At 37.6% G+C, this 26,008-nt stretch overlaps 1 protein-coding gene across 2 annotated transcripts in view; it reads left to right on the forward strand.

Annotated features, from left to right (window-relative positions):
- LOC134212885 (trafficking kinesin-binding protein milt) overlaps nucleotides 1-26,008 on the forward strand; it is a 341,223-nt gene that overhangs the window by 57,667 nt on the left and 257,548 nt on the right. For both annotated transcript variants that reach the window (XM_062691159.1, XM_062691157.1), the window contains one exon: nucleotides 6,666-6,875. In XM_062691159.1, coding sequence (XP_062547143.1) covers nucleotides 6,666-6,875 — 210 coding nt within the window. The remainder of the gene's footprint in view (nucleotides 1-6,665; nucleotides 6,876-26,008) is intronic.

Consider the following 26,008-nt stretch of genomic DNA (forward strand, 5'->3'; position numbering starts at 1 on the left):
GGGGAGTCTGTTCTTTTCTGTCAAATCTTACATGGGGAGGAAGGGTTGAAAAACCCAGAAAAATTGCTTACGTAATCAGTGTACGGCCCCTTAGTTGATTTCGTGCTTACATTTGATCTTATGAAATGCAGCATACTTCAGAGCCAGAACCTTAATGTCCATCTTACTAGACGCGTTCTCGACAATAATTAACACCAGATTGTGTGCAGAAGCTGTTGCCCCGAACATATTAGGGCGGGCTGAATATAAATTTCTAATGATATAAACATAGGATATTGCTTTGATGTTATCAACCAAATGCTATATACAACAAGAATTATTCTAGAAAGCCATATCAACCCATAGAAAAGTTGATTTTCTCACAGAAAAACTAAACACGTCGGGAGTTACTACAACAGTAGCTTTTTCAAAAAATTGAAAAAAAAATCGCGAAAGGTCATTCAATGTTTTAAAAATAATATACTAAAGGATGAAAGGCGGGAGGAATTTCTGAATTTCTTATTCAGCCACAAGACCGCAAAACATATTCTCGGAGCGCATTGAAAACTTCAAATGTATTTTTCTTGAAACAACTTGATCTGACCGGAAACATAACCATTCTTTACCGATCCAATGGACATTTGTACAGCAAGTATTATTACGTATTTGGGTATTTATACGTATTGTTACAATCAAGTGTTGAAATTAAATGGGATAGTACGAACTCGTCTTATGAGAAGTTTGTGCCTTGTCAGTGTGTCATATCACAATGAATTTGAGTGATTTTTACTTGCTGATTGTAGGCATTATCCCAGTAAGATATAGCTTATCTTATGAAATGTATTGCCTTACTGGGAGAAGTCATCTATACATCTGATGGTTATATCAATCTTTTATTGAAAAATTTGCGCATTTTTGAAAAGTACTTCACATGTACAAAATACCTGTTCGGAATCTTCCTTGTCCCTTTCACAGAAACGACAGGTATCATCTTGAGCTTTACATAGTTGTTTCAAATAATATTTACATTTTTTACTGATTACGGACTGACCACTTAAAATGTAAGATGTTCTGAATGGCAGAAAAATCTGTGAAATAGTTTCTATAAGTTTCATGTGTCCGATCCGAGAAATGATATTTATTTAAATATTTAGGACATATGACAGGTATAGGAAAAATGACCATCTGAGCTTGGTTCACTCGAAGGCTGCTTACTTACTCTTTGTACGTGCCTTGATGTACCGATATTTGGAATGCTTTTTAGCTCCGCGTTCTTTTGAACATTTAAACAGTTTAGAAATCTCTTTGTGATAGTCGTTGAGTATAACCTTTTCATAAGGGTCTCTAAGAAATCTCTAAGATTTTAGAATGTTTTATGATAACATTGGAATATTGTGATTATGATTATTATTTTTAATAATGAAATTTCAATTAAGCTTTTGATCAAGATTACTTAAATAAAATGTTTAGATATGGAACTTTGAAACTCTTTCTTATGAATTTTGGCGTTCTAGATCAGTTCTTCGTCATAGAGGCGTTCTGGCTTAAGAAGAGGGGCCGCAAGGGCCACCCTAGGACCCAACCAGGATACTCTTTTTATGTACTACTTATCCTAAACATTGAACAATGATTAAAAAGGGAAAAATTAGGTCCTCTCCTGGGATACCACGATACCTGAGATTCCGGGTTCTAAACCAATAAACCCGTGCCACTGTGGGAGACGTCATCGGCAACCATTTGCTGGATCCGGTTCCTTTTGACGAGTACGCCCTGGTGTGTCTCTACCTATAATTAAGAATTGTCAAAAGCTTAGATGAAAAACGTATGTGCTTGGATGGAAGTGGCGGAAAACACCGTCCATGGCGGTCAAGAATAGCGTCACCGCGAGACTTCTTGGACACCCCTGTGTCTTCTGCTTCCCCTTTTACGGCATCCGATGAAGATCCAACCTTTCATATAATGCTAGACAACTGCACTACTTCAAACAAATCCTCAAGCTGTCGGTTCCTTTCCATCAATTTCTTCCGTACTCCAGGTTTGATAATTCATTCCCGATGCATGAATACTTTCACAATTACCTAATGAAAAGATTCTATAACACAAACTTTATTTTGAATAGAATACTAATTACCCAAGGTTTTGCTCATGTTCAGAATGTTCTTGCCTTTGTTGGCATTGAACAATTTAGCTTCACTTAAATTCTAGAAAGGTTCTGGACGGTTTTGGTGGTATCATTCTTGAAGATAGACAGCTTCAAGCCATACAGAACAACATATTTAAGTCAGTTCGGTAAGTTAAATCAGCTGTAAATATTTTTAATTGTATAGGCTACAAATACAAAATGGGGTAAAACTACTTGGCCCACTTTTTGGACGTTTTTGTTTGTATTTTATATGATATTGTTAAAGTCGAATGATACTTTTGAAATTTCTTAAAAAATCAAGATTTCTCGAGATTCCTCCTAGGGATTTTTAAAAAAGTTGTCCAGAGGTGCAGAATTACCAAAAGAATCGAGCACTGTACTTGGTTTTGATGGGCATTTTTATTTTAGAGTAACGGTCTATCTGGACAACATGAAAGTAGGTACTCGTTCCGTATCCTGATCGGACAGCTTATTGCCGGAAGTCCAGTGTCAATATTCGAGCAACGCCTAACAATATACCCTTTGTCATCAACAGAGCTGACAAACACACCTTGCAACAAGACCTTTATCAGAACTCAAACACAATATGACAAGAATCAATTGGCTTGTATGCTCCTATATTTCCCAGAATACGATGCTTGTAATCAGAGTTAGATTCTCGAATATTTTTATAAAAGCAGAAACTACGATAGCATAAAACCGGAATTTTCTGTAGAGATAATGCTAAATAACGGGATGAAAAGTTAGTAACAAAATTATCTTCTTTTTTGTTGTTGACATTTTTTTCCGGATCTTTGTCATTATTACCACCGACAAAAACAAAGCTTTGTCGTTGGTTGTTTTTTGTTGATTCCCTGGTCCTTAATATGTCCTCAAAGATCTGTGTCAAAGATGAGTCTAACCTGAATTCAGGTGTGAATCTACTGCGACAGCAACCTACATAGGTTTATATCTTTTATAGGGCGTCCAAGAAAGCTTCATTAATTGTATGAGAAAATATAAGCACAACATCATGTTTTCGGACCATTGGTAACAAACGGCGATTCAAGCACTTCCGGATGTACGTATCTTCCTTCATAGTCTCCGATGTAACAAATGGTTCCGATCACATTCCGCATTCGCAAATAGCTTGTCAAACCATAGCCTATTTTACCGATTTTTTCCGTAAAAATCGATTTATCGGCATCATCGACATCCTGACCTTCACGCACAGTGTAATATTGATTTCCTGGAAGCGTCTTGTAGTCGAATTTTCATCGTCCGAAATAATGCACACTGATTTTCCACACAGCATACCCTCATACAGCTTCCTAGCCCGCGCCCTAACGGATGCGGCCTGCTTTTCACTCCGTTTTGGTTGCTTCTGCTTCTTCAAGGTCCTCGGATGTATTCTTGCCTTGGCACGTTGAACGTCGCTCTTACAAGTACCCAGTTTTTTGGCTACATCTCGAACTAAACTCCCGCTTTTATTTTCAAAAGCCATCATGATCTTCCGGTCCAGGTCCCGGTTTCCGACATATCGGGGTGTATTCTAAACTGAACTCGTCAAAAAACCTCCGAATAGCATTTCCGAATAGCTCCGATATTCACACTTTCCATTTTTGCAAGTTCACTCGAGAATATGTTGGGAATAGAGTACTATCGAACAATTCTCTTAAGGACAAGCATCTCGGAATCCAAAACTTATTTCATTCGCGTATTCAAGAGCACCCTATTCAATACGGAAGCAACGCACAACTGTGATTTTTATTATTCCACGCATGCTGCGATGGAGCAAAGCTGAAATAATAAAAATGACAGTTGTGCGTTGCTTCCGTACTGAATGGCGTGCGCTTAAAAACTAGTGAAATCAGTTTTTAATTCCGAGAGACTTGTCATTAACATGATTTCATGCCTGTGAATTATTTCTAACGTAAAAAGGGTCATCTTTACATGACACCTATCAGTAACCCAAATCTTTTTCCTTTTTTTCAAATCCTAAACATTATTTTGTATTTTATTGCATACTAGCTGACCCGGCGAACTTTGTATCGCCAAAAATTGATCAATTTTCTGATACAATTTTATTGCGTCCACAATTTATTTAGAAAACACATCGGTTCTTCATAATGATGTCTCATTTTTTACATTCTTTGTTTTATATATAGATGATCAAAATTTTAATATTCCATGCAGATTTTAGAAAAAAACATTTCATCGAAAAGATTGAGTTTTGATTTGCAAAGCATTCCAACTTCATCAGAACATTGTTCCTCGTAAGAATAAGAAAACGAATATGGATTAGCAAAAAATGATCTGTCTATTTTTTATTGATGCGCGGTCGTATAAATACCAACTTTGTTTTATATATATAGAAGAAGAAGATGATCAAAATTTTAAAACTCCACGCAGATTGTAGGAAAAACCATTTCATTGATTGAGTTTTGATTTTCAAGACATTCCAATTTCATCAAAACGTTTTTTCTCGTAAAAAGAAGAAGAAAACGAATATGGATTAGCAAAAATTGGGCTGTAGTAAAAACTAGTTTTTGGCAGTAGCAGTTCTTAGGATAACAAGAAAACGGTTAAAATGTGAATAATGAACAGGTAGAACAGGTAGACACTCAGAAATTGAACGAACTGTATTCGTTCGAAAGTTTCGTTCGTCCGTAAACAAGAATAGGGGTAAATATCTAAATCAAATCCAAGTCAAACATAATTCAACTACACTCCAAATAAATTCTATCATAATCCAATCCACATTCAACCCAAATCCATTCTTAATACAATCCAAATCCAATTCAAATCAAAATCTAATTTAAATCCAAACCAAATCCAATTCAAACCCAAATTGAATCAAATTTCAATCTACATCCATTCCAAATACAATCCAAATCTAATACAAATATAATTTAAATCGAATTTAAATCCATTCCAAAATGAATAAAAAATGCTGAGATTTTGGCAAATACAATGAAGGGGTAACGTAACGTAACCTCATTTTTATCCACTTTCTGAAAAAGGTATTTGGCACCTGGTGGGTCGCAAGCAATATGAGATTCTGCTAGGTGACCCGCATATCTAAAAAGTTTAGGAACCTCCGTAAGCTATTATAAGCAAAAAAGGTTTCTTCTGATAGGGGAACTGCTCCGTTTTCCATCTCACTGAACATATATTCATCTCATCGCGAAACAAAGAAATACGGCACCAAATTCGTCGCTTCTTTTTGCTAACATGCATGCTCACTTCTGAAGAAAAATCACAAAAAATAAGAAACAATTCAAATACCTACCTACCTTTTCATTGCTTTGTTTTTCGTGGGATGAATATCGAAGAGGCTATGAGATAAAGTCCAGGAGCAGTAACCCTATCTTATTTACGAGTGGAAGTTTTTACACTTGACAAAGCAAACTTTTTTTATTCTTTATTAAAGAGTGTTGCAGTCTTACCTCTAGGCCTTACATCTGAAAAAACAAACTCACTGAATCGTACCAACTCTTCTTCGTTGTCTCTTATTTCGAGGTGGGTGACGATGACCATAACATAGGGAACATCCATAAATTACGTAACGTTTGGAGGGGGTCGTGTGAAGTGTGACAGCCCATACAAAAAGTTTTGATGGTTCAAACAAAAAGTGAGACATAGGGGGAGGGGGGTTGAACATGGTCGATTTTTGCGTTACGTAATTAATGGATCTTCCCATACATGAATTGAAAAACATTTCAATATTATTAGCTATATCCATACTTCCATCACACGTTCATCATTCAACAACCCCAGCTAGTGCATGTTCACAACCAAACTTGCGTCATTTGTTTTGTTTACTGAAAGAATGGCTACTGCTTGCGACGAATGCAACCCAAGTAGATAAAGAAAGTCTCACCGAGTGGGGTTGAGATTTGTTACGTCAACTCAACAAATTGCTGCTGGCATTGCATGTTCAAATTTTTCATTGTCAATCAATATGTGCCTCCTACTGGCCATGCAACTGAAATGGTATTTTTTGAGAATTTTCGTCTCAATGAAATCGTATCCATTGAGCGAGCCATTTCACCAACTAGCGGTAAAATACAAACAGATCCACCAACAGCTATTTAGCGAATTCCACCGACTCGTGAAAACGTAACCTTCACTAATCGATGTTTACATGCCTAGTTGAATGAAAAAAAGAGTATCCTTGACTAGTATACGTTTGCTCGCATTTTGTTCGTAGATATCGGCAAGCAAAATCATGTTGAACAAAACTACGTAGACACCTTATGGCGAATCAATTCACAGCACCTGCACTGCATATTAACGTTATTTCTACGTATGTCCGTTATCCAAGGTATTATTAGCACGAAAACCAAAATAATAATAGCAAGCAAAACTCAAAGGTTTTGTTTTCCTTTAGTTGATCATCCAGAAAGTATGTGCTTTTAGTGGGGGGTTTTAAAATCGTTAATTTAATCGCGTGGTTCACGGTTGGCTTTTTAGACATGTATCGAATTGATATCATAATTGAATCTGATTCAGCCGACTAACTAATTATTAATCCTTCTTTCTCTTCTACTCCACCCAACAGAGGTATGCAGCTCGGACAACCTTCCGGAAGTGGAGATTTTTTCGCTCCTGGAAGAGCAAATACCACGCTACAAGATCCGCGCGGACACGACCACCACCTTCGGTGGCTACGAAAACCAAGACTGGTTCGTCAACTATCCGGCGCTTCCGATCCCGCAGGAGGGCCTGGGCCTGACCACCGAACAAACGCGCGAGGCTCTCAACTATTTTCGTAAGTACCATTCCATATTATGATCATTTGTAAATAAATTGTTCTATATTTAACTTACGGTCGGAAATCGTTCCTCCTACATTCGACCGAAATGCTCGGTCTCTCTCGTCCGACGCGCATGCATCCGGTGGAGAATGAAGGAACCATGAGCTGTTCATGTTTAGACTACTGGAAGCCAGGTGGCGCATCGAGCACCTGCTGTACATTTTTTTGTACATTTTTATTTATCTCTTTTCTGAGTATCTTCGTTCGCTGATGGAATCATGCCAGCCGGCTGATTTCGGTAACGTGGTATTGAGACGGCCGAGTGCTAAATTTCACGGTCGGTTGTGGCGATGGAATGGAGAACGTTTTTGTACATTTTCCGATTCGTATCAAATCGAAGCATGTGTTTGTACAAAATGTGTTTCGATTGTCGGGCTCGTGTTTACGTTTTCGAAGACGTACGTAGATTGTTTATCTTATCTATTTTCGCAAGGAACGAAATTTTTATGAGATTTTATTTCCTCAAAGTAAGTACAGCAGAACGATTGCGAATAAGTGTTTCAAGTCGATGCAAAGCTTGGAATTAAATATTGCAAAATTGGTGATTTTTAAGCTACCGTTTATAATTAGGTAAAAGCTATGATGAATAATGATGATGACTAGTAACATCTATATAGTCGAATCGAGTACGAGTCTCTGGCGACGATCTTACTATTAAGGTCAAAATACGTATTTGTAGAGCTCGTCTTACTAGCGATTAGGTCTACTCTACAATCTATCGAGAATAGCAACAAAAATACTGATTCACCTTATCCCATTATAATTTTCACAACAAACAAATTTTTAATTTGAATGTACTCACATAAAAACTAGCATAAGAGAAAAGAATCAAGACTATAAAAATGGGTTGAGAAAATGGAGGAACACGAAATAGGAGAATTAATTTCTTTATCCGATGTGAAATTCTAAATTGGAATTTTAATTGAAAGATTGGGTTTAGGATTTGAACTTAAATGAATGTAATAAATAAATAAATTAAGAAATGGAGTTGGATTGGAATAAATCAAATTGGTTTCAAATTCCATTTGGATTTGAGTGGTATTGGCAGTGTTGCAAACTGTGCTTTATTGGATTTGAAATGGATTTGGATTTGAATTGAATTGGGTTTGGATTTGAATCGAATTGGGTTTGGATTTGGATTGGGTTTGGATTCGGTTTTGATTAGATTTGGATTGAATTTCTATTGGATTTGAATTGGATTCAGATGGGTTTGTATTAGAACCGGATTGAAAATGATTTGAATTGGATTATGATTTTAATTTAAATTGGATTATATCTGTACTTGATTTTGGTTAGACTCAGATTGGATTTAATTCAATTAGGGTTGAGTTTGGATTGAATTTAAATTAAGTTTTGATTGGATTAACTTTTTTATTAAGTTTCAAATTGGATTAACTTTTTTATTGGGTTCAAATTGAATTGGATTTGGATTTGATTTGGACTACCAATTTTTGTTTTGATCAATTTCTCATAAAGTTTGGCATACGTTCTGATGATTCCAACAAATAACTCAAAATCAGTGAAAAATCGAATGGGACAATTATGACGGCAGTATAGTAGAATTGCATTTGTATCGTATTGTTTAATATCTTAGCCGGATAAACTCTAATCTTCTCGCGACTTTTAACAACATGACATTTTGTATTCAATTCTGAAGGATCAGAATGAGTATCATAGTTCTTCATCGTAAATGAACTTCCGATGAATATAGCACCAACCAACCTTTGACCGATTTGCTTAAAGTTTTGTTCAGAGCATGAAAGCACCAAACAGAATGGAACAAGAGGATGGCCAATCACACAAGTTGAAATAAGTTTGCTACATACTAATTGTAGGCACTCTAAAATACTCTCTTGAAAATTGCTGTAACAAATTGCCTTATAACGCGATACGTTCATGACATTTAGGAAAAGCGACGACATTTCACTAGATGTTCTTCATCCTGTAAACAGCAATGAAATCAATTTCTTCTTTCTCTTATTGACCCGGAGTTGCAAGCTCTCTGCAGCCCTTTCCCAACGGAATGTTAACATTTTTCCACATCAAATAAAAATCAATTAAAAATAAATAATTTTAGCATAACTTCTTGTCCACAACGCTTAATGCGAAAGAATTTAGTGGAGCTTTATCGTTTAATTTACGTGTTTAAGTTTGTTATTTTATAATTCCAATGAATTGTAGCAACTGTAAGTAACTATTTTGCAGTCCACTGTTCTGCTGTCCCAAGCACAGTTGTCTCTTTCGGGCTGTTCAAATTCAAAAATGTTCGAAAATCTCAGCTTCCATACCTCTGTTAGCAATCTGTCATCCTTAGTTAGGAATCGTAAATTTGTTAAAATTTCAAGCGATTTTGTTTTGATTGAAGAGTGGGCATAAAGACGATTTATATATTTACCATTGAAAAATACTGAACAAGAAGCATCTACATCATTAGAATTCAGTGAATGTGACTATGTGCAACATCTGGGCATGCACCGAAGAGGTATGCCCAACCTTTATTTTCTTCAAACCTATTTCAATCGAACCCCACTTCCTGTCACGCATAAATCGAGAAGTCACATATCTGGCGCTGGCCCCGTAAACATTCATTCATATCTGAGACATGGCAGTCTTATTGTATTTAAAAACTCCCGCACCGCGCCCTCTTCACACTATTGGTCGTTCTTCCACATTCGACATCACAGCAACGTTTAACGGCATGGGGCGCCAAAGTTGGAAGCGCAATCTTCCTTGAAATTGTATCCATCCGGCATTTACCTATTTTTTGTGCACGATTAACTGAAACCTGAAGCTGAGGCACGGTGACTTGTTTCCCATGATTTAAATTACGGGTACCATTCCTTTCGACGCAACGCTACGACGATGAGGTGCAATTAGTTAATTCAATTAGTTTAATTTGGTGAGTCTCCTGTGGGGCGAAGTGCCATGTTTCGTTTAATTTCAATTAGCGTGATAGTTTACGGAAAATAATTGTTGCGCCGTTTGGCACTGCTTCATTTCGGACTAAAGCTTAACTTGTGTAACTTTATCGAAGCCGAAAAAAATATCATTCATTTTTTAAACATAAATAGAAAATAATGCAACCCTATATGAGCGCGCAAGTGCATATTCAATTGCTCCAGTCTGCGCGTGTGCCAGCCACTGTTAATGGTGAAAATTGAACGATTTGCAACTTTTACATTTGATTATGGTTTTTCATCAAGCGGAAGATGGAAAACAATTGCAAGCTTTGATGGTTGTCGTAAACTTAGATTCGTTTAATGCGAAATTGAGTGACAGAGAAATGTGTGAATTATCGCAGTCATGCAGCCATGCATGCATGCATAATATCCGTTGCATTTAGGTAATGCAAGTAGCTGCATGTCTTCGAATCTACCGCAAGTCAAGTTACTTATTGCCATCGATTACCTCATACGAGCCCAAGTTGGGTGCTAATCTTTGGAACAAACAATGACAAACGAGAGTTGCAGATTTCCAATTGCAGCACCACTCCGGTGGCACGCATGACGATCCACGAAAATGGGCACCTTGCATTGAGGCAGTTGAAATTGTCGCAAAATTCCTCGAGCAGCGCGACGGATAGGCCGCCGGTTCTCCTCCGGGGAACTAATCCAAGCGGAACACATCAAAATCCATCAGGTGGCTCTCTATGCAAAAATTTCAATCAGCCTTGGGCGCGACGCGGTCTAGTTCCTAGCGATGAGTTTTGTTGAATTGATGAGGACAGTTCGTTGTCGTTGAAGATGGGTGGAAATGCAACTGCCTCTTAGATACATTTCCTAAACAATTTTCCGCCTCATTTGTTTAGTGGATTAAGTAATACGGTTACATCTGAATTATTGCTATGATATGATTCAACGAACAAAAGTTGATATTAGCAAAGCAAATACCTTGTATTTGGGCATTGGCGATTAATGAAAGTGTAATGAACCGCATGTTCAATTTCGTTGATGCATTGCGATTTAGGCTCTTTTGTTAAAACCTGTTCAAAACATTTTATTTAATTTATATCAGTATTCGATTGGAATAACATGTTCAAGAAAAAATAATTTTTAAATTCGTTATGTTTCGTTCAATATAGAATACGAACTACCCTTCTTATCTCAGATTGGGGATGATCGACTTAATAATCTTTTCAAAGAAAGGTAGTTCACGAGTAACATCCAACTGTCCTTAGTCACATCCGAGCAAAAAGTATGGCAAACGCCCAATTTTCAAAAAAAAATATCAAAAGGGAATCCTTTTATTCCGAAGACGAATTTGTTTTCGTGACTTTATTATTTTATGTACTGACTTAGTAACACATGTTTTGATAGTACTCAGATAATCCCCGGCGATGGCGATGGATTTATACTGCTACGACAGGAATTTTCCCGGTGGTGGAAGGCTACCATTAAGGAAGGTTGGTGGAAGGTGGAAGGAAGGTGGAAGGTTAGCATATTCTCAGATCGAGGTAGATATGAAACACCTTCTCACATCAACGGGTGACTGGGCGAGTGCCGAAGCCACAGTGGCAGTGGATCTAGCCTTCTCGAACGAAACGAAAAAGTTTGCGGCAAAGAAAACACCGAACATGTTTTATCTAGTTCTCGAGTCATTCACCCGATAAAAAGTGGAAAAACGCAAAGTATTACTTTAATATAGTTCATTTTTTCCATTAATGTTTTGAACATGCTAACTACACTACGATCTACTAATTACTTAGAAAGAATTTGAATACCGAAAATACCATTTTCTTGGCCTTCGTAAAACCGGTGTTTCGGTATCCAAAAATGGGCTGGTAATTCCGGTATTACCGGCAGACCACCCCAATTCGGATAGTCACCGACGGTGAATTTGTGCTAATCCAACAAGGAGTTCTTCGACAACGAGAACTTCTGAAAAACTCCGGTGGATGTCCTTTCACCTTGCCGCACTCTGATGCTCGCGTCACGTGTGTTGCAACCTTGATATTTTTATAATGTTAATTAACTTATGGGGCCCTCCTTAGCCGTGCGGTAAGACGCGCGGCTACAAAGCAAAACCTGAGGGTGGCTGGGTTCGATTCCCGGTGCCGGTTTTCGGATTGCAAATTGTCTTGACTTCCCAGGGCATAAAAAGTATCATCGTGCTAGCCTCATGATATACGAATGCAAAAATGGTAACTTGGCTTAGAAACCTCGCAGTTAATAACTGTGAAAGTGCTTAATGAACACTAAGCTGCGAGGCGGCTCTGTCCCAGTGTGGGGATGTAATGCCAATAAGAAGAAGAAGAAGAAGAAGTTAATTAACTTAACTTGGCTTAAGACACTGTTGACAGCGATTCAGACATTTTCATCACATATTATCTACGTTTTATGGTCCATACTGACATCAAGCCTCTCATTTCAAACCACCCTGAATCTGGGCCAGTCGAAATTTACTTGCTCCGATATTTCTTCAGTATCTGTGTACTTCGAGCAGAGGACAGACTTCTCAGATGATTTTGCTCACGTTCAACCAGTCTTTTCAATTTGTTGATGTCATCTGTTCCTCTATCCTTCTTCAGCCCAAAACCCTTCAATGGGCCTTATTTACGAGCAATTCTGAGGATTCATTGGACCTATCTGTACTCTGTATGCTTTCGGATAAGTGACAGAGTTCGTTTCTAAAGACATTTACTCAAAACGTCGTCGTACAGCTCCTCCGCCCAAGTTTTCACGGCATCTGCCTCAATTAAGCTGCGTTTCAGACACTTTTGTTTTCGAAAATTCTTTAGGAAATTATGTTCCTTAGCGCGTTTGATCATTGATTGATTTCCACATTTTTGTGCACAATCTCTGATTGAAATCTCATGTTTTCCTTTAAACACTTTTTAAATTTTCTTGTCCAAATCTGGCTTAAATGCACATTTTATACGACTAAGGCCGGGTTAATCCTTTAAAGTGTTATGCTAAACCGTTTGATGGCATTTTGGACTGCACAAATACTAATTCTTTGCCCAGCGAAAACTCTTTCTCAGTGCAGAACTGGGTCACTATTGATTTTCGCTTTTCTTCTGTAAGCCCACACACTTGATAAATATTACGGTATGTAGCTTTTCGTTGATGACTTGGTTGAGGGCCTTCGATGATGGATTCCATGTTTTGTGGACGCCTTTCGGGACGGAAACCTGGGCTTCTTATGGGCCTCGAAACCCAATCTTGCTCCGTACAAGCTTCATGATTTTGCGAATCAAGTACACCGAAGGGCATTCAGATGTTTTTTCATCAAATTGGGCATTCTCGGGACATAATTCGTCTGGAGAAGTGGTCATTTGTTTATTGGCTTTGAAACCCATCTTGGTAATAGAAGGTTTTCAATTGCATTGACAGATAGAACAGTTTTTAGAATTCTCCCTGTACGGGTCTACCGAAAATTCTCTGAGAGTTTTAAAAAACAAAAGAATATTTGAGGAACACGTAAGAGAATTATTTGCGAATATGTAATACCCAGTTCCAATAGGAATTCCTTCGGGAGTTCCTCCTAGTATTCTATCAGAAGTTCCTCCAAAAATTCCTCCGGAAGTTCCTACAGGAATTCTTCAGGGAGTTCCACCAGAAATTCCTCCGTAATTTTCTTCAGAAATTCCTCCGGAAGTTCCTCTAGGAATTCCATCGAAAGTGTCTCCAGAAATTCCTCCCAAATGTTCCACTAGGAATTGCTCCGGAAGGTCTTCTAGGAATTCATATTAAAGTTTCTCCGTAAGTTCCTCCAAGAATTCATCCGGAAGTTCCTCCTGGAATCCGTCCGGAGGATACTCCGGGATTGCCACCAGAAGTTTTTCCTAGAAATTCCTTCGAAAGTTTCTACAGGAATTCATCAGGAAGTTATGAAGTTTCTAGAGAATCTTTCGTATGTATTCCTGAAGGAATTTCAGGAGAAATTCCTGAAGGAATTTCAGGATAAATTCCTGAAGGATCTTGCAAACGATTTTCTGAAGGAACTTCTGGGGAAATTCCTCATTCAAGTTCCACACTTCTGGAGGGACCCCTGAAGGAACTTAGGAGGGAATTCATGGAGAAACTGGAATGGATTTTTTAAAAGGATTTTTTTAAGAAACTTTCGCAGAAATTGCTGAAGGAACTTTCTGAGGTATTGCTGGAGGAATTTCCAAAAGACTTTTTGGAGGAAATACCAGAAGAATTCCAGAGTATAATCCGGGGGCATTCTTGGTGATGAGTCCGGAGTAATTCCTGGAGGAACTTCTGGAGGAATTTTCGGATGAACTTTCGGATAAACTCCGGGAGGAACTTCCCGAGGAATTATTAGAGGAACTTCCGAGAAAATTCCTGAAGGAACTTCCAGAGTAATTACTAAAAGAAAATCCCGAGAAGATCCGGATAAAATCTTGTAAGGAGGAAACAGCTAGATGAATTACTAAAAGAACTTCCGTAAAAACTTTTGCAAAAAAAATGCGGAAAAAATCCGGGAAGCATTTTCGAAGGAAAACCGCAAGAATTCTTGGCGGAGTTTCCGAGGAATTTTAGGAAGATCTTCTGGACAAAATCAAAAAAATACTGGAGAACTTTTGAAAGATTTGTTGGTTGGAATATTCGGAGGCATTTCTGTAGAAGGTTTGGGATTAACTTTGGGGCAATCTTCAAGAGGAACTGCTTTTGGAGCATTGAAGAAACTGAAAATGTTTTTTTATTCAAGGTTAGGTTTCGCACTACCCCAGGTTAAAAAACGAATTTGATATTAGTTGGGGTGCGTTGGGGAGGCTTCGTACCACTCCAGGACTACATTTGAATAGTGGCTCGATGCTAGATCTGGCCAGAAAATTGTAGGTCCCTCGTATTTCTTCAGTAGAGGAAGCAGACGCTCCTGTAGGCACTCTTTGCGGTTTCCCCGTTTACAGTCACAGTCAGTTTACAGTCACGAACGGCACATTCCATTTGCCTTGCCTTGTATTTCTTGGCAAACTTTGAAATTTTCTGCTTCCAGAATTCCTTCGGAACGTCAAACTTGTGCTAAGCGCTGAAGCTGCCGAAAGTCCACATTTACGTAAGTCTCATCATCCATGATGAGGCAATTATAAGACTTCGTTAACTTCTGGGTATACAATTTCTGGTCCCGTAACTTTCCTACTGTATTTTGCCGTTTGTCGCGATGTGGAGCCCTCCGCACTTTGTACGTATGCAGTCCATACTCGGCTCTCCGAACAAAAGACTTAGACAGAATCATTTTTTTCCACATCCCTGGTCGAAATTAAAAGCATTTGTTGTTGTTGGTTGTCCAATTTGTCCAAATAAATATGTTTTGCATTCCTTTTCTTTTTTTTAATTTAGGATTTGGAACATTTCTAAAGCCATTAAAAAGGCTGAAAAATACCTTCGTTCTTAACAATAATCTTGTTTTAGACGATTAGGGTATTCAAGAAAAAAAACAAATTTGTCTTTCACAATCCTCGGGATGCAGCAAAGAGTTGTGGTGGTGGAAATTTGAAATTCAATTCACAATTACACACCGTTATTTGTGACGTCATTATGAGGTTTCGGTAAAGAAGTTTTTTTTATGTTATCTGTATTCTTATTATGGACGAACTATTGGCAACTAAAGGTTACATGAAGAAGAAGAAGTCGATATTTAAAAAAAAAATGTACGGTGAGGCATACGGGATTTTTTTTAAAACTCTTCTAAAAAAGTCCGACCTTGTATTGCTAACCGTTTATAATTAAATTGCTCCTAGAATTTTTGAGAAGAGTTTTAAAAAACTTCCCGTATGCTTCCCCGTGCATTTTTTTTTTCTCAAATATCTTCCTTCGACTTATTCTTCTTCATGCAACCTCATTCGCCAATACTTTAAACGTAACTATACTCAAACGTAAGCGAGAATAAGGATGTTTGACTTATAGAACATTACTCATATATTAGACAATTATTTTTAATATCATAATAACACTGGCGAATGGTTTGAATAAATGCGATACAGAGATGTTCAATAATCGTACCTTTGTCATACGTAATAAATGAACGCTATTACACCTTTGCAAGGTCTTGTTTGCAATTCCATCCGAAAATTTTGCAATGAGAAATAAATTTCGGATTGAATTATGTTCACAAGTTATATAGCAAACTTAGTCTAGAAAGGTCTTGTTTCTGATAGTGGTTTGATGGATACATTCAAATATGAATAAATATAATTATTATTAGGAGTATGCATGGTAAGTTTTCTGAAGTAATCGGACAATAAGCTTTGTTGCTATTTGAAAAAGTTTATAAAATTCTATCAAAATGTATAAAACCAATTTATAGAAATACACTGGATTCTGTTTTTACGCGATTTACATTTTCTCAATTTTCCACTCAATCTAAATGTTAATCGTATATTAATTATCATGTGATTTTTCTTTGATTTATTCTGGATTTTTTGAAACATGTTGCCAAGAGTTTGGTGGCAAATTGAAGTCACACGATCAAAAATACGAGCGAAAAAAAATCGTGTAAAAACAAAATCCTGTGTATTATCTATATTTCAGTTATTAAATTTTCAACCAACATAATTTGGAAAAACTCAAAATCTTAGAGCTTATGCACGATATCAACCAAATTTTATGTAAATTCAATCAACCTTTTGCACGATTTGTGTTATTCGTTGCAGGGATTGTATTTGATTTTAGTTTCTTCACATAGAATAATCCTAATAATCTTAAACTTGTAAAAAAATAAATTGCACATTTAGCAATTCTAGCCAGCATGAATCTACTTTTCTTTCTCTACTTTCTTTTATTTTGCAGTTGCAGTATATTTGCTTACATGAAAATTCTAAAATTTTCAGTTTAATTTTTTGTATTTTTTGTATTTATTGTATTTATTGTATTTATTTATTATTTTTTTTTAAATATCGGGAGAAAACCGGGAAAAAACCGAGAACTTGAAATCCAATATGCACTGGCCATCCTGCCATCGTGTCCATCCAGTCGGGAAAAACGGGAATTGGATCAAACCGGGAAAATGCGGGAAATCATGCGGGAAATTGAATTATTCATCAAATCATAAGCATTTATTACCAAAGTTTACTTTTTTTAATCTTTATTAAAGTGTTTTTGCCTTTCTCGTACAACAAAGTTGTACCGAAAAGCTATCATTTCACTCCGCAAACGAACTTTTTATAGAAGCCTCTGAGACCCATAGTATTATATACCAATCGACTCAGCTCGACGAGCTGAGCACATGTCTGTCTGTCCGTGTGTATGTATGTGTGTATGTGTGTGCACAAAAGCTATAAAAAACATTAGACAATTTTTCGTATAGTAAACCTTAACCGATTTTCTCGCAACAAGTTTCAGGGGACAAAACCTTGTTGATCACTATTGAATTTTATAACGATCGGTCATTGCGTTTAAAAGTTATGAAGAACACGGTACATCGGACCATTTAAACCCCGCATAAGGTTGGTGTCTTAACTAAATGCGAGAAAGGCACCACCAACCCTAGGTGGATTAATCTGGGTTTTTTAACCAAAGTTTACTATTTTTTTATAAAGTCTTAAAAAAGTATTATTTGAAAATAATATGTCTGGCAATAGTGTGAGCCACTCAAAAAAATTGATGATGACACAAAATGTATAAAACATAGTTTCTCAAAGCTATAGGTCGCGACCTGTGAAAATCTTATGGATTTCGGCGGTCTATGAAAAGTTATGATTTAAAAAGTACTGAATTTTTTAAGCATCATGAGTATTTCATGGTTTCTGAAGTTGTTACTATTATTCATTACTATGTTATTTATATTGAAATCTATTTTCTTTAATCATTTTCCGCATTGCATTTCTGAAAGTTTCTGTGCCTTTTTTTACAAATTAAGCTCAAAATAATAAAGATTGCTAAAAAGGAAGTACGAATAGTTCTCCTGACCTGTAAGGTCAAACGTATTTTGGTCGTATCTTATTGCGTCTGTGGATTCATTAAAAACAAGAACTTTTTTTTTAAATAACCGAAATTTTAGTTTTGATCGTTTTCTAAGCTAAGCATTATTTGTAAATCATGTCGATGTTTTATGATTCGATTAGGTGGATTATATTGCTCTAACATTATTTCATTTCCTTTGAGTTGTTTGTCGTAAATTTTTGAACGCCCAATCCACTACTAAAACACATGTGAATCACACCATAAATTGAAAGGTCTTTATCCTGGGCCTGGACTAGTTGTAAGAAATAAAAGAGGAAATTGCTCGAGGAACTCGAAGAGCAATATATTCTCAAGAGTTTTTAATTGAACTAATTCATGAAAATCATTAAAAGTTTCAAATTTTGATAAACAATTTCAGATAATTTTTTCATGAAAACCGATTAATCTAAGAGAAATTAGAAAGATTCAAGAGAAGACTGTGGATAATTAATTTTACTCAAAAAATAATCTGGAGTTCTGAAAGAATGTTTGATGATTGATTATTTTATATTGAAAAATTATATTCTAAAAATTAAAATTTTTAAATTTTAAGATCGATTTAAGAAAGTGTTTTTGAGCAGTAAAAACAAAAATTTGGGTCTTAGAGGGTTAACGGATATCATCAATAAAATTCTGAAGCAATTCCAATGGATTTTAAAGTTATTTTTAGAAGTTTATTTGAGATTATCCCTGTCTTGAGGAATTGAGAGGAAAATCTAAGCCTAGGTCACTTCAAGAAGAAATTAGGTTTTTGTTTTTTCAATTCTATCAAAAGTTATATAGGAATTTCTTGAATGAATTGATAGAGATTTGCAGCTGCAGCCCTAGGCTGGCTCATCTTTGGAGATTCTCTGTTCTAGAATTAGAATCCACAAGAAATTATTGTGGATTCATTCCTTCTATTCCACGTGTGACAAAACTGATTGATTGATTTAAATTGAATGAATCTAAGAGCTTGATAGTCCCCCTCTAATAAAACAAACATAAAAATTAGCTAATTTCTTGATTAGATCCGCTGTTATGATATTTTAGTATCATTTCCTCCAACCGGGAAAAAAAACCGGGAATCTGAAAATCGATTTTGAATGGACACTCTGCAATCAGCCGTTGAGTCGTTTTCTCCACTGATATACGCCATGTTTCACTAGTGCAAAGATTTCACATCAAAATGAATAATTCGGATTTTTGTGCGTTGACTTATCTGATTCCAAATATTTCTCACCCGCGCAAATCCAGCCTTGGTACCGTCATTTGGCTAACAAGAACTTTCGGAAGCTATCGGAAGTTTCCAACATTATCCACTGATTTCACGTCTTCTGTGAAGCTCGAAGGGGCCGCCATGTTCACATCCCATAATTTAATTAAGCGTTATTTATTACATTTCTCAAGGGAATGATGAAAAACCAAACCAAACCGATGAAATAACATAACAACAACAAAAACTAGCTTACAGTTGTGCCATGCATCATTATCAATGGGTAATTCTTGATAATGTTATATAATTACCGTCATATAAATAACAAAATTGCATAAACAACTGCTCAAGGTCTGCAACCGTACTGGAATCCAGCCAGATACTCCTCATATCACAATCCAAAACAATTAATGGCATTGAACCAACGTACGATGCAACGACCCAGCAAAAACCCAAAAATTTCTCCCGTCGATCTCTCACGTGTCATTCGGAACAGAAAATTTCCCAATCTGCGTCGCTTCTCAATTAAATGTATTTTTTTATTTTTCTCAGCCCCAAGCGCGAACATTTTCGGGTGTGACGCAAATGTGGTTCAATGTTCTGAAGTGTGAAGCTCTTATGACATCAGCTATGAGAGGGAAAATCGCCTGCACAGAGACTCATAATGCGATGCAACTGCAAGCAGGTTTGGGTCACACGCGGACCGTTTAGGGGACATGTAGCACAAACTCCTGTAATTATCTGGCGAAATAAAAGTTTCCCATAACTGCGCCTGGCGTATGATTTCCAAATTTGAGACTTGTTTCGTCCGTAGCCCAGTGCAATCATTATCATTATGTTGTCATTTCGATGGTGCTCGTCATTTTTTCATTAAGTTAGGACTGTTAATTATTTCACAAAGGCTTGGCAGACTTGTCAACTTTGTTTACCCAAGCCATTTTTCACAGATCGTTTGCTGATGCCACCCCTCATTGTCATTTTAACGAGTCCATTAACGTTTCGCCGCCTGCAGCTCCCACAATCCAATTGATGAAAATATCATCGAACTATGCAAGCGGACGATTCGCTATCTGGCGGTACCTAGCGTTTATGATTGAAGCGATTAACGGCCACTAAAAATTACACCCAAGGCTTGGTCGAATATTTATGACTTACCATTAGCAATCAGCATGGCTCGATTGAAGAAAAATGATTTGTTCCTAGCCAATATTGTCATCTAGTTATCATCAATGTGTAAATTGAATTGCTTTGTCTATTGATGAGCTGATCTATTCGAAGTGGAAATATTTAACACGGTAAATGATTGCACGGGTTTTCAAACTAATAACAGATTAACTTAAATTTCTAAACATGAGGTTTATAGTCTATTTCTTTTTATTGTTCGAAGTTGTTTGGGGAAACAGTTCGTTTTTAAGTATCATAACATTCAAACTTGCCAGCCTCTTAACATGTCTATAATTATCTGACAGATTGCCTGTTACCGTTTATGGTATCAACACGATAACATTATATTATCTATATTTCTCGGGACATCGTCTTTCAAACACCACTGTTACCAAGTTACGAAGCCAAAACAATTCGTTTTCATTTTCATCAATTTCAAGAATTTCGGTTTCATAGCCACGCTCACTGACCACAGGTAACTACGAGATCGGATGCGGGTTTTCCCATCATCTTTATTGAATAATCGCTTTTTTTCCGCCGATCATTGTTCCCGACAACAGACCGCGCCGCGGGGCTGCGTACTGTATACTTAAATTGCGCGCAAATTTGAACAAAATCGAAAATTTGTTGGCGCGAGCGTTCACTTTCACGGTTGCACATTCTTTTCCCATTCCATTAACTTATTCCTCTTGGTGTCTATCTTTAAGTCTACCGTTCGATTTTTTTTGTTCTGTTATTTTTGAGGCTTGTGAACTAGCGTAACGAAATTGAAAGTGAAACATAATTGTAGATGGTTGCTTCTGTTTGCCTTTTGAACAAAATTAATCGAATGTTATGCCAGATCCAACCTCGGTTATGTGTTGAATTATCTGATGGGTTTTAAATTGTATGATTTATCTACTTCGCAATATAATACTTCATCATCTAGAACCCATTTACCACTTTCGTTAATTAACTGCTACATTGGTTTCTTTCATACTCGATATTGAGTATTCCCTTTCTTGAATTAGGCAGGAAATAATTAGAAAATGGTTTGAAGAAACTGTTGAATGCAGCAAGAATTTGAATTGACTTACACTAGGAGCCACATAGGTTTACACAATTGTCTAATAATTTATTCCGAAATCTGAGGTTCTAGCGTGAATCTTTTTAAAATTATTTATTACTAATGTATTTATTTATGTATATAAGCAGGTATCAATTACAAAATTATAAAATTCAGCCATAAATGAAGTAAGTAAATGGAAGAATTTTATAATCATGTAATTGTCATTACATTGAGTTAGTACTGTTTCTTTTAATTTAATTCCATCACTTTGTAATCGGCAAGTGACAGGACAAATCAGTACAAATAACAAAACCCTAATGCGATGTCCTATGATAAACAATCACTTTCATTTTCCCGAATTCTCGGAACCTCTCATATTCTTAGGAATTTACCGCTGTTATAATTTCGTAAATACTTATACCAAATAAAACAAATTTCTCAACACCTTTCCACTACCTACTTCAGTGTGACTATTTGCATGTCTCCATTGAATGAGGTTATGCAATAATAATCGATAGCCAGATCGGCATCGGGCTGGCTCTGGTCTGGATGGCACCAAACATTCCTTTTTATTCGGGCCAACGACTTTTGGTTCGGTGAAGGTCACCGTCACAAAGGTGGTTATTGCTCGAGTAAAATTAAAGCTTTCATTCCATCATAGTCCCTGGTTCGTTTTCAGTCAACGATGGAATGGAAACTATGATTAGCCTTTATGAAAATGTGTTTTTTTTTTCTACTTAGACGAGGCGCCCACCAATTGTCTTGGATTATGATGGAATAACGAGCCGTTGATGGGGGTGGTTGGATTTACCAATAATGTTGACCACAATGTCGTTGGCCATTGGACTAATCCGGTTGTGGGATTGTTCACGGATTGGTACACTGCTGGTCCATTGAAACATTTTATGTTCTTCGTCAAGCGGCTTTCGCAAGAATATTGACAGTCTAGCTGTAAAATAGTGTCAAAACAGTTGTTTCTTCATTGAAGACTGCCCCAAAAGTTCGCAGAGTTGGAGAAGAATGCGATTTTGTGTAGCTGCAACCATGAATCTAGCGCACAGTAGCATAGAAAACTGTGCAAGGTAGCTCTTCTGGAAACGTTGGAAATTGTATCGATTTACCTGGGCATTAATCATCGTGTTAGCCTCATAATATACGAATGCAAAAATGATAACTTGCCTTTAAAACCTCGCAGTTAATAACTGTGGAAGTGCTGCAAGCCGGCAATGTCCCAGTGGGGACGCGGAAGATTTCTAATTTGAAAAATGCATAGGTCTTGGGAATAGTCTATATCACTAGGGAGCGTGTAGAAGCTGACCGTAAACATTAAAACCATGCAATGGAATTATTTTTGGTTTCCCAAGTCCCTTAGTTTACTCAACCCAAAATATCACATTCAACATTCTAATGCCATTATTCCAAAATTCCACTCTGCGTTCAAAAGTGGTATCATTTTTACAGTGCATTGATATGTTCTGTAAGCACCTTATGGAAGGTTTCAGATAGTTCTTCCTTTATACGATCGAGAATAACATACAGTGACGGAAAAAAGTATTTGCGGTCAACAGGATTATGAACAAAACGCGTGGCTTAAGCGCCACTCCACAAGAGAGACCACGGCCCACACGCTTAAAGTCATTCACACAATTTTGTGTTTCGTTCACACAATTTTGTGTTTCGTTCACACAAAACGGGCCTAACCTGGAACAACACATATTATGAGTAACTGCCATGTTACTCATTTTAGTGTAATTGACGGTGAACAATTTCCGATGAGTTCATTTCACACAGTGAGAGAGCGGTCGGAAAACGGACCTAACCTCAATTATATTTTTTCATGTAAATTGAAAATTACCGCAACATTTTTATACTATTTCAGAGGAGTCCCCATTTGTTTCGATATGACCAAACTAAAGTGCGATGTTTATAGTCGCACATTTTAGTTGTATCGTATCGAAACAAAACGAAAATCCACAGGAAAAGTCATTTTCGTTGCGGTGCATGCCGGACGCAACCGCCATCACGGCAGTCAAAATGGACTTGACAGTTCGAAGCAAAGTTTCTTACACATATTAAAATAATAAAAGACATTACACAGCGACTGTGCATGTCTTACACATAATTTTCACACAGATTGCTATTCTCTCGTGTCATCGTCGTCATGTGTGAAAATTATTCATGCGATGTGTAATTTACTTTAAGCGTGCAATTTAATTTGGCCGGATGAGACTCTCTCAAGGCGAGTCCATTTAAATTTTCCCGATAAGGATTTATGGATCGGTCCAGCCAGCAACAACGAAACGTGCCAAATTGGGTCCACCCTATCTTCCCTCTATACCGTACAGCCACACCATACACTCAAAGAGTCGGTGAGAGCCCACCAGAACCTAATACACTCTAAGGGGGAGTGCGCCTCTCATCATCGGCAGACTCTCTCCTCTCACCAACAACCATCAATGAGCTGGAAGAAACATAAACAACCCACAGTCAAACTCAACATTTGGAGGACGGGACTCGAAAACTAATAAACAATATCGCGCTGTGACGTTAAACACAACTCAATCAAATGGCTAGAGGGACTACAGAGAAACATTTTATCGAGGCAAACACATAGCATATTTATTAACTTAATACTTACAATATTGGTTCGGGGTTTGTGGTTTGTTCGTTTTAGTGTTTGTGTTCGTTCATAATTTCTGTCTCCTATATTGTGTGCGGTTTCTCTTCCCTAGCTCTCTCTTTCGTTTGTGCTCTGTGCTGTATGTCTTAATGTGACGTCACTCCTCCACGCAGCGCAGCTGCTGACCAGGGTTGTAAATTTTCGGCAGCACTGGATGAAGGTGATGTTTTTTTATATCATGTTTTTATTTTCTTCCTGCTTTGAAATCAACCTCACATTCCCGGAGAGGCAGAAAAGTAAACAACAGAACTCACATCACTCACTGCGCCGCGAAGATGAAATTTACCACAGCAAAATGTACACATTCACCCAGCAAATTGAAAGAAATCACCACGCATTTAAATGGGCCACTCACAGTCATACGGTAAGACGCGAACTGAGCAGCCTGTCAGAGCGACTTGTGAGTGGCTGAATGCGAAATTGAACAGACGCTGTTGGAAATGATTTTTCGGCTGCACCCAGTCGCACTCACCACGGCGGCGATGAAGGCGACTGCAGATTATACTGAGATCCATGTTTTTCACTGCATTGACTGTGAAATATTTCTACCCTGCTGCTGACTAGTCTGCGCTCCTACTACTCGACAGGATTTTTCGGTGGTGGCAAAACGGGCTCACGCACGCATTTTCACGGGTCCGTGATGGCGGACCCAAGCGTTGGTCGGCAGGCTTTCCGACTCGCGAAAAAATGTTTGGCTGTCAGTCTACGACTGGCACAAAAAACGTTTCGTCCACGGCGACCTCCTCGGACGCCGCACTCCAATCAAAAAAAGGGTTTGATGACTCACCGGTTTGTTTGGGCTTACTGACCCAGTCGATGACCTGCCGGTGGGGTCGACGCTCCCGGCTTGTTGGCGGCCGGTAATTGCTTCTTAAAGAAGCGCTGCACGATGGCGGTTGCTTGCCGGCAGTTTGACGGACGGGCTGGTGGATCTCGTCCACGTGGAGGTCCCCTGGCCTTCCCTCGGACTAATATGTTGACGGATCGGTCCGCTTCCGACCAATTGACGGTTGTTGGGGATTTTCCGTCCGTTGGGGAGAAGTGTCGCGCTTGGGTGCGAAAAGAATCTGCGGGCGGGAAAATCAAGCCAATTTGGCTACACAAAACATATGAGCACAAACACATTTATCACACTTTATAGCAACAAACTTTACCTTCACAAGGTTTTCTTCGCCTACTCTCGCACACAAAATCTTTACGCATACTTTCTGCCTAATTGCTAAGGAATGAACAATTATTAAAACTAATTACATTTAAAGTCACAGTCACACATACTTCCGAACAATTGAAATAATTACTAGAAAACGCGGACACTCATTAGCTGATCACGGACGAAATGATCGAGTCCGTGAATCCTCAGATCAAGGATGGTGGGCTCGGACACAACCGGAAACACGTCATTTCCCGACCCCCTTCGTGTACGATCGTGACCTTATTGGCACGATGGATAATTGACACGAAAGTTGTGCTGCTTTCCCTCTCCCACCTTATCCGAAAAACAAATGGCCTTGACCTTGGAGAGCTTGGCTGATTGATAGTGCCCGTTTGCCTACGTCAAGGGACAATTATGTACATTAATTGGCGATTGAAAGATGTAACTGCTTACAATCTACCTTATTTACAAAAACTATATACAAATTTATACACAATATTCCTGACTGCTACAAAACATATATTTTTCTTCCTCAGTTCAAAGTTCGCAATGTATTATTGATGCACAAAAACTATTAAGTTATTTGTTTATGTTTACAAAAAAACAGCAATAAGCATAAAATGTGTCAAAAATGCTGGAAAAAAGTATTCATGGATTAGCTCATTACTCTAAAGCAGCGATTCTCAACGTTTTTCTTAAAAGGTAACCCTTCAAACTTTTGTATATACTGAGGTACCCCCTATTTTTATCGCCGTAAAGAAAATAAGCGCAACTAAACAGGTACATGAAAAACGGACTTGAAAAATAACGGAATACATGGCTTTCCATTATTCATATGGTTTCTATCCAAGAGGTTGTTTCAAATTTTCGTTATTGCGTGAAAAATTCCTTGATATATTAAATTTGTCAAGTTTCCGAGCCTCTTGAAAGAAGACTTCCGAATCTACTGAAAGAAGCCT

Source organism: Armigeres subalbatus, chromosome 2 (assembly GCF_024139115.2).
Source record: "Armigeres subalbatus isolate Guangzhou_Male chromosome 2, GZ_Asu_2, whole genome shotgun sequence".
Taxonomy (NCBI): domain Eukaryota; kingdom Metazoa; phylum Arthropoda; class Insecta; order Diptera; family Culicidae; genus Armigeres; species Armigeres subalbatus.